The sequence below is a fragment of the Tupaia chinensis genome, unplaced genomic scaffold (assembly GCF_000334495.1).
Source record: "Tupaia chinensis unplaced genomic scaffold, TupChi_1.0 Scaffold144171_2, whole genome shotgun sequence".
NCBI lineage: Eukaryota > Metazoa > Chordata > Mammalia > Scandentia > Tupaiidae > Tupaia > Tupaia belangeri.
In genome coordinates, this window is record NW_006204028.1 from 1,844,038 (window position 1) to 1,853,834 (window position 9,797).

Below are 9,797 nucleotides of genomic sequence, written 5' to 3' on the forward strand. Positions count from 1 at the left end.
CTGCTCCGGGCTGAGGTGGGCACTGGCCAGGCTCGGGGCCGGGGAGGCGAGGGTGGGCCGCCCACGGCTCACACTGTCCCTTCCCTGCGCCCGCAGTCCTTCTTCCACACCGTGCTGGAGAACAGCCTGGCCTGCGGTGCTTGCCTGGGCCCGGAGGCTGCCCCGTGGGAGGCCTTCACCATGAGCTTCCGGGGGTCAGAGAGGTGGGTGGGCCTGTCAGAGAACCTGGGGGTTTCCACCTAGAGCAGCCCTTGGGGGCCTGGGGCTACCCTGGCAGCAGGAAAAGCCCCAGGAGGCTGATTTCCAGGCAGTGCTGGGAGAGGCAGGCCCCTGCTGTGCTCAGCCAGTACCTCCAGGGCCCTTTACCCTCCTTACCTTTGCCGCCCCAGCAAGTCTCCAGACCCACCTTCTTCGCCCGGAAGTTTGAGTCGACTGTGAACCAGGAAGTTCTGGAAATCCTGGACTTCCACCTGTATGGCAGCTACCCGCCCGGCACGCCGGCTCTCAAGGCCTACTGGGAGAACACCTACGACGTGGCCGACGGCCCCAGTGCGCTCAGCGATGTCATGCTCACCGCTTACACCGCCTTCAGCCGTCTCGGCCTGCGCCATGCCGCCACCGCCACTCCCTCCCTGGCCACGGCACTCTGCAGGTGAGACCCCCTGCTGACAGACAGCAGGCCCTTAGGGAGGCCAGTCAGAACCAGCCCTTGCCCACAGCAAGCCCCCAGTCTGAGGCAAACTCAAGAAGGATGGCAAGAGCCAGGCACGTAGATGCTGTGGGGTGTGAGATCTGGGGAAAGGAAGTGCCTGGGGATGGGACTCCCCAGATCCCCTCCCTGGGATGCCAGGGTGTGCTGATGGCATCTCCCTTTCTCCCCGCTGGAACCTTCTTAGGTTTGAGCCCAGGGGCTTGCCCTCCAGCGTGCACCTGTATTTCTATGACGACCATTTCCAGGGCTACCTGGTGACGCAGACGGTGCAGCCCTCAGCCCAGGGCCCAGCAGAGACGCTTGAGATGTGGCTGATGCCCCAGGGGTCGCTGAAACTGTTGGGGCGCAGTGACCAGGCCAGCCGGCTCCAGAGTTTGGAGGTGGGACAGGCCCTCCCTTTTGATTTCTCTTGACCCCCAGTAAGATCCAGGGTAGCATGAGTAGAGGGACAGTTGGCAGGGAAGGGGTAAGGACTTGGTTAGGCCTTTGTGGACTGGGTTCACTGGACTCTTCTGTGCCCGCTGGGCAGCCTTGGTGACATCCCCATGCAGACATGCCCGTGTTGCCCCCGCATTGCATGCACACGCACCTCCCCCGTAGGGCACACGGAGGGCATGCGCTGAGCAGGGTGGGGAGCTGCGGGTCTGCAGTGCAAGCCTACTCTTCCAAACTTTGGGGATTTTTTTTTTTTTTTTCAGAGGAACTCGGGACATTCCAGTTGGCCACAGGGTTAAGCTTTTCTTAGAGGCGTTGGCTTCATGTGGGAATGGCCCAGATCAGGGCTTAGAGCCTCCCCTCTGACTCCCTGTCCCCACCACTGTAGAGCAGCTCAGAACAGAAGCCCAGAATGAATCTCAGAGCTGGGAAACAGGAGTAAAGACCTCTGAGTCCAATTCATTTTGCAGATGGGAAACTACGGCCCAAGGCAGTGACTGGACTGAGGGTGTGTGGTGAGGAGGCAGCAGCAGAGTAGAGAGAAGGCCCTTTCCTCAGGCTCCTGCCCAGCTGCCTCCCTCCCTACAGGTTGGCACCGAGTGGGACCCCAAAGAGCGTCTTTTCCGGAACTTTGGGGGGTTGCTGGGGCCGCTGGATGAGCCTGTGGCTGTGCAGCGCTGGGCCCGGGGCGCCAACCTCACAGCCACTGTGGTCTGGATCGACCCAACCTACGTGGTGGCCACGTCGTACGACATCACAGTAGACACAGAGACTGAGGTCACGCAGTACAAGCCTCCACTGAGCCGGCCCCTGCGGCCGGGGGCCTGGACCGTGCGACTGCTCCAGTTCTGGGAGCCCCTGGGTGAGACCCGCTTCCTCGTGCTGCCCTTGACCTTCAACCGTAAACTACCTCTCAGGAAAGGTAAGGATCTGGGAACCAGCAGTTAGCGTAATGGCTATGTCGCTGGACTCCCATGTAGTCGACTGCGGTTCGCGTCCCGGACCTGGTGGCTTAAAACTCACGCTGGGCGCGTGTGCGTGCGTGCCCAAGATCCCAAGAGGAGAATGGAGGAGAAGGGATTGCGGCGTGACCATTCCCCCTGGGGGGTGATTTCTCGCTTTCTCTATGTCTCTGTCTGGCGAGCGCACGCGCCCTATAGCAAAAAAATCCTCTCCCCTCAAAAAAGGGAAGGGTAAGGATCTAGCTCCCAAATGATGGCCACAACCAGGATAGAGTAGGACTCACCAGAGAGGTGACCCCAGGAAGGTGACCATCAGAGCTGACTCCATCCTGGGGAGGAGAAAGGGAAGACAGATGCCTTGATCTGCTCTCGGCATGACGCCACCTGGTCCTGTGGCGTGGTGGAGAGAGCGGTTTTAGAGATGGCCTTTGCTTCGGAATGCATCTGACACTTCTGTCAAAGCTTTTTCTTTTTCTTTTTCAAATTGCCAGATGGCATGTGCATTCACCAGAGACAGAGTGGGAGAAGACACCCCTAATGGGGCATGATCACGCCACCGTCTCCTCTCCATTTCTCCAACCCGTTGGGATTTGGGGTGCAGACACATGTGCGAATGTGCACACCCAGTGTGTTTTTCGAGCTGTCTGAGCCGGGAGTCTGACACCTTAATTGGGCTTTTATCCTTGGAAATTGCTTGGCTTGGCCTTACAGCATGTAAAGTAGGAGCAGTGCAACTCTCAGAGGCCTCCTGGGTGCACGGAACATGAATCCATTCGGACGAGTGCAAATAATAAGAGGGAAAATTATTGGGAGACTGCAGCGCTCAACCCACGGGGCCAGGAAGTCACGGGAGCAAAGGTGTTTTCTCCACCTCTGCGGCCTCTTCTCCCTTGTCTTTCTGCGTGTCGGCCTCAGGCTCTGGTTCTGTTTTTCCATACATGGCCTATCAGTGCAACAGAGGTGGTCCTCAAGTTCCGAGTGGGGACAGCAGATGTGGCCAGTCACTCCGGGCCCCTGTGTGGTCGGTGGGCAGGATCACATGCCCGTCTGCCTGCTTGGCTGAGGCTGAGGGAGCAGACTGAACAGAGGCCCAGGCTGGGCAGCTACTCCTGCGAGAGGCTGGGGCTCAGTGGGTGAGCGGAGGTGGCTGGTATATGCAGCGCGTGCTTACTGGGAAGGTGCTCCCTCCCTCGCCCCCAGTCACAGGAAGGTGGTAAGAACAGAGGGAGCCCAGAAGTGGGGGGTGCCAGGAGACAGATCCACAGCAGCGAGCCCTGTCCCCTGCCCTCCCGGAACTCAAGCCTAGTGTGGAGGACGGGAAGGATGGCGGCCAGCCTTGCAGCATGAGGTCTGGCTGCTCCACAGGGACTAAGACAGAGAAGCAAGTATTGAGCTGAGGGAGATGGGGTGAAAGGGCAGGAGGGTGCGGAGGGTGGTGGAAAGAAAGGCCAGTGAGGCAGGCAGAGCCCCACAGCTCAGTGGCCGGAGTGCTGGTGTCCGAGAGCCGGGAAGCACGGTGATGGTCAAGAAGGGGTGTGGGTAACACAAACCAGGCTGGTACCAGAAAGCAACCTTATTTTCTAAATCACCTTGAACTTGCCATTTCACTTAATCCTGAAGTTGGGAAATCAGGGATTACTGCTTATTCCATAAAACTAACGGTTTTACAGGGACAGGAAGTTCCTTGGATTGAGGACCTGCAGACAGCGTAATAGTTACGTTGCTAGATTCATACATAGTTGACTGCGGTTCAAGTCCTGGATGCAGCGACTTAAAACTCATGCTGGGCACATGTGCATGCGAGCCCAAGATCTCAAGAGGAGACTGGAGGAGAAGGGGTTGCGGCGTGGCTATCCCCCCAGGGGGTGATTTCGTTCTCTGGCGAGCCCATGCACCTTATAGCAAAAATTTCTCTCTTAAAAAAAAAACCAAAAACCAAAAAAACAAGTTCCTTGTATCAGCCTGTCACACAGCAAGATGTGACTGGGTGGTAGAGTTGGGACAGGAACTGGGGTACCCAGACCTGGCTCTCAGGGTCTGGTCCCCACGGAATTTGTTGAGTGGGGTTTGCTTACTGTCTGCTCTGCACCCCCAGACGATGCCAGCTGGCTGCATGGGGGGCCACCCCACAACGAGTACATGGAGCAGAGTTTCCAGGGTCTGAGCAGCATCCTGAACCTGCCTCAGCCAGAGCCGGCGGAGGAGGCGGCCCGGCGGCACCTGGAGCTCACGGGCCCAGCCCTTGAGGCCTGGACAGATGGGGAGCTGAGCGGCTTCTGGTCCGTGGCTGGACTGTGTGCCATGGGGCCCTCTGCCTGCGCCTCCCTGGAGCCCTGCAGACTGACCAGCTGGAGCTCTGTGTCCCCTGACCCCAAATCAGAGCTGGGGCCCGTCAAAGCGGATGGGCGACTCAGGTAGCAGGGCCCCAGCCAGCCCCCGACGGAGGACTGGGGGAATTGCACCTTACAGACAGTGGAAGGGATTCCCTCCCACAGGCGAGAACCAGAGGCCCGGCAGCACCCCCATTTCAGCCATCGAGAACCCGCACCGACGGCAGGGAAGGTGAAGGCAGCATTAGCTACTGCCAACGGCTCAGCGAGGGGCCAGAGGGTTGGTGGGAACGTGAAAAGGGTTCAGCGGCGTTCCATGCCCGGCTCTTCCTCACCTTCCTCCCTAGTTTGTATTTTTTTAAAGAAATTATTAATAATATTTAAAAAGGAAAAATGGGTGGTGGGGGGAAGAACTAGAAACAGAAGTTGTGCAATAGGGCTCAGAGCAGCCCCAGGAAGTGGGCCATGGCTTGGGGAGCAGGGGCCAGCTGAGCCGTATGCTACTGCCCTGGATGAGGTGGGGCCTGGGCCTCGTCCCCCAGCCTGGGCCTGTGGTGCTCATGGCCAAGGCTCTGTGGGGCCTTGCCAGACTCTGAGGCCCAGAGAACAGGTGACTGGGCCTCTTCAGAGCAGGGCTCTAGCAGGTCAGCCTCTCCTCTTGTAGCCAGGGGACCCAAGGAGGCAGGGGCTGGCTCTAGGGCTTTCTCTCCAGCATACTCTGCCCCTTGATGGGAGAGGCATCAAGGCCTCCTGAGGCCAACGCAGAGCTTCCAGGCACTCCCAGGTGTGCCCAGAGGGTAAGCCCTCGTGAGCAGCGTGGGAAGGCGACGAATCAGGGCTCTCAGCAGAACGCAGAGTAGCATTGTGCCTCAAGCTCAGTGTGAAGTCTGAAATATGCAACAGAAGAAATATATGTCTATCTCTACACCGTGCCTCTGTGTTTTCCCTCCTGGATGTCAGGGCCCCATCACCGTTTGGTGGGCTAGCTTCTCCCAGAAGTCTTCCCTGGCACTGTGGCAGCCTCCGGAAGATGAAGGTGTCATTCCCCCAGGGCAGAAACAAGTTAGACTCCATTTAATCCAGATTCCTCTTCTGAGGGACTAACAGGTTCACACAGCCTCAGTCTTCCTTGTGTCCACCCAACGATGGAACAGCAGGACATCAGCTTAGTACTTGGGAACGCTGCCCCAGCACTTCCACCCCTGCCACCCCTGCCACTAGCCGGGTTGCAGCAGATACTGGCTTCTCTGTCTTCAGCATCACCAGGGCCCATCCTAAAGCCTTCATCACTTTTGCTTCTGTCCAACCTTGCCTTATGGTGTACCTTCAAGAACAGGCAATCCCAGCCATGACCTGGTGGTTACCGTTGGAGCGTGTCCCTTGAGGGACAGGAGCAGCAATGGCTTAGGTTCCTGGCCACTGCCCTGGGACCTAGGAGGGTCATCTTGAATAGGTTTGTCCGTCCTCCTCCCTTGTCAGTCCTTCACTCCTTACTCAATGTAGTAATAGAGAGTGAACCTTTAGGGACCAGCAGATGATGTAAAGGTTACATTGCTAGACTCTCACATGGCCTACTGTGGTTCAAGTCCCAGATCCAGCAGCTTGAAACTCAGGCCAGACACATGTGTGTGCATGCCCAAAATCTCGAGAGGAGAATGGAGAAGGTATTTGCAGCATGGCCATCCCCCCAGGGGGTCTGTTTCTCTGGCGAGCACACGTACCCTTATAGCAAAAATATCTCTGAAAAAAATTTTAATTAATTAAAAAAAGTGAACATCTCTGGATCTCTGTCTAAATCACCCTGTGGCCAGCTGCACTGACTTTGAAGGACAAAGGCCTCAACTCCTGCCCAGGCTGCAAGAGCAGATCATCCTAGCTGCCAGCAGAGGGCACTCCTGACTACCAATAACAGCAATGCAATTTTTTGGGTTGGTTTGGCCACTTTGCTGTTTTTTTTTTTTTTTCCCCCACAGGGCACATGTGCTCATGGAAAAAGCTGCTGATCTTGCAGGCAGTATCTCACTTAATCCTCATAATTCCTGGAGGCAGGCACTTTTATTATTATCTCCTTTTTGCAGATCATAAATTGAGGCTTGGGATCAGCAGTTAGTGTAATGGCTATGTCACTAAACTCCCATGTAGTCGACCATGGTTCAAGTCCCAGACCGAGTGGCTTAAACTCATGCCAGGTGTGTGTGCATGCATGCCCAAAATCCCAAGAGGAGAATGGAGGAGAAGGGATTGAGGCGTGGCCATCTCCCCTGGGGGGTGATTTCTCAATTTCTGTCTCTCTGTCTCTGTCTTCTGTGAGTACATGCACCCAGGAGCAAAAACCTCTCCGGAAAAAAAAAAAAAAAAGGAACAAAGAAAGAAAGAAAATTATTGAGGCTTGAGCCCAAAGTCATAGCTAGCTATTAGTAGCAAGTTTCAGAGGGAGGCAGGAAGCACCCAGAGCCACTCTGTCACTACATTCCCCTGCTCTCATAGGATGGCCTGGCTGTACCAGTAACCAGAAAGGGGTAATTGCAAAAACTCAGAGGAAATGGTATTTTGGTTCCAAGGTTAAGATCATTATTGCGTCTGGCTCCTGTTTTACTGAACATTTAAAGCTGTACTCTGGCTCTCTGCAATGTTAGGGTTTTTGTTTTGTGTCCTAACATCAACTGTTAGGTCAGCACAAAGAAAAATGAATAATTGGATCCAGAACATTAGGCACAGGCAGTAAATACCGGGACGTTTAGAGCCGCTGGCTGGGAGCTCACAGCCAGCTGCAGGTCTGTGGCTGGGGGGTCTGTGGCTGTGCTGTTAGACTAACACAGCAGCATTTGGAGTATGGCTTTTTTTCTTAGGTGGGCCTGCACTGTCTCATCCTCTTCCAGTCCTCACCTGGTTGGACCTGATTATCATCGCTGTAAACATCTTTTTTTTTTTTTAAAGAATTACATATTTCATTTTTTAGTTATTCATTCATTTTTAAAATTTGACCAGAGAAAGACACAGAGAAAAAGAGAGAGAAACTGAGAGAGTAAGCCACCAAGTCCGGGATTTGAACCGTGGTCGGCCCTATGGGAATGTCCAGCGCCTTAAACACTATGCCACCTGCTGGCCCTAACACTGTAAACATCTTAAGATTCTTTCTCTTTTTCTGAGAGATTTTTGGTACGGGGTACGTGTGCTCACTAGAGAGACAGACAGAACGCAAGAAATCACCCCTCAGGATGGTCACACCACAATTTCTTCTCCATTCTGCTAGGGATCTTGGGTGGGCACACACACACACACGGGCCTGGTCTGATTTTCAAACTGCTGGGTCCCTTCTCCATTCTCCTAGGGATCTTGGACAGACACACACGGGGCCTGGAGCGATTTTCAAGCCTTGAACTTGAATTGCAGTCAGCCATGAGGGAGTCCAGTGCCTTAACCACCACGTCACCTGCTGGCATGGTGGTTAAGAGGAGTTTGCATTCTTATTTAGCTGGGTGGATGACAGGATTTGGATTTGGATTTAACTGGTCTGAGGTGGCACCCCAGAGAGCATGTATGTGAAGCTCCCAGGTGGTTCGTTTGCAGGCAAGAAGGGATGGCCAGCCCCATCCCTGCTGCTCTGGCAGTTTGTCTGTTAGAGGCTCCAGGACTCCACAGGTGCAGGTGCAGGTGTGAGGTGGAGGCCCTTCCCTCTCATCCTCCCCCCTGTTTGGGTCACTGAGGCAGGTGCCAGGCAGCTTTCCTCACCTATCTTCTGCAAGGTCAAATCAGTCTGGAGTTTTTTGAGGCTTCTTTGAAGTCCACTGGCTAGGACCCTGGAGTCAAGATCTGGGTTCTGGCCAGGCTAGACATGGAGTAGGGGTGGGGAGCGCCCCCCACACACACACAGGCTGGTTTCCCGGGGGCTGCATAATTGCCTGGGAGGGAGGAGAAGAGCCTTGGCGAGAGGCTTTGTCTTTTGTGGCCTGCATGCCTGGTTGCCAGGGCAACAATGGACCCCACAGTTCCATTAGCGGTGGGAGCCAAGACCAGAGCACAACCAACTGGCATGCAGAGCCCAGTCACCTGGGAAGTGGAGGTGGGCAGACTCAGGCAGGAGGGATCAGGCCAGCAGGAGCTCTCCTGGCTCTTTGGGCTGAGCAAAGCCAAACCCCTCTCCTGAAGGTTGTAGGGGCACCCTTATGACTGCCAGGCATACAGAGGAGCGTGCCATCTGGGACTCCAGGACAAGCAGGGGCAGGAGGCCGAGAATCTGCGGAGCTGCTCATGGTTGCCCCAGTTCCGAATGATGCTGTTCCTCTGGGCCAGGGCTCCTGGGGTGGGGCTGTCACACCAGGGGGAGGGCCGACTTGCACCTACTGGCCACCCTCAAGGCCGATGCCTTCCTTGGCACCTCCAGCTGCTGCTGCTCTGTGTGCAGACCACACCATGGACAACGGCCTCCTGGCCATCACCGTGGCCACTGGTGAGTACTTCCTGCCATTCCAAGGCCCAGGGTTGGGACAGAGGCATCCTTGGCCTCACACCATAGGCCGGAAGCCCAGCCTCTTCATCTGTATAGTCACCTAGGCAACAGCTGTCCCCAGGCCACTTGGGAAGAATGTCTTGTATTCGTATGTACGACCCCAGAGGTCAGAGTAGGTTTCTCGCTGAAAGTGGAGCGGTTGGAGTTCAGGCTCTGGGTCCTTTCCTGTCTCCTTAGATCCAGTGTCTGCAGGTGACTGCTCCTTTCCCTCCACGTCCATGTGAAATCTCCCACTCGCCTCTCCCTCCCTGTGCTGAAGGAAGAGAGGACACAGCCGCTGCTCTCCCTTGCAGGTCACGCCCCGGCAGTTGGTGCAGCAGCAAAAGGGAGCTGCCTGCGCCTCAGGTTTGCTCTGCTGGTCTCTTCGGCGGCATGGCCACTCCCACACCCACCTTGGAGTGAATCTGTCTGGGAGGTGGTGGCCCCTGCATGCCCAGCCATGCATGCCTCACCCCGTGTTTGTTTGCAATGGCCATCCTGCTGCTGCTGCTGTGCAGCCGAGACCTGCATTGTTGCCTGTTCTTTTAAGAGCTCCCACACTCATCAGCCCCTTGTCTTCATGCCCCTAACCCTAGTGGGACAAAGGACACCTGAGCTCTGTCTCTGGCTGAGCAGCAGTTGTTCAGCTGGAAGGGGCCGCTGGGATCTCTTTTCTGATGAACTCTGCACCTCCCAGCCTGGGGTCAGGGCAGCAATGTGAGAAGGGTTAAGAACATTCAGCCAGCCAGGGCCAGCAGGTGGGCACTTCTGTGCACTCCCCCACCGCCCCCCACTACCACCGCCATGGAAAACAGAGGAAAAAAACCTGTAGTGTGGCCATCCCCCCCCCCCCCCCGGGCGGGGGAGGC

The 9,797-nt window shown here is 56.0% G+C and overlaps 1 protein-coding gene across 1 annotated transcript in view; it reads left to right on the forward strand.

Annotated features, from left to right (window-relative positions):
- XYLT2 (xylosyltransferase 2) overlaps window positions 1–5,369 on the forward strand; it is a gene marked incomplete in the record, with an annotated part of 56,883 nt that extends 51,514 nt beyond the window's left edge. Inside the window, 4 exon segments of the mRNA XM_027767348.1 lie at window positions 390–652; window positions 897–1,092; window positions 1,736–2,069; window positions 4,205–5,369. Of these exon segments, the coding sequence (XP_027623149.1) occupies window positions 390–652; window positions 897–1,092; window positions 1,736–2,069; window positions 4,205–4,527 (1,116 nt within the window).
- Between the last annotated feature and the right edge of the window lie 4,428 nt (window positions 5,370–9,797).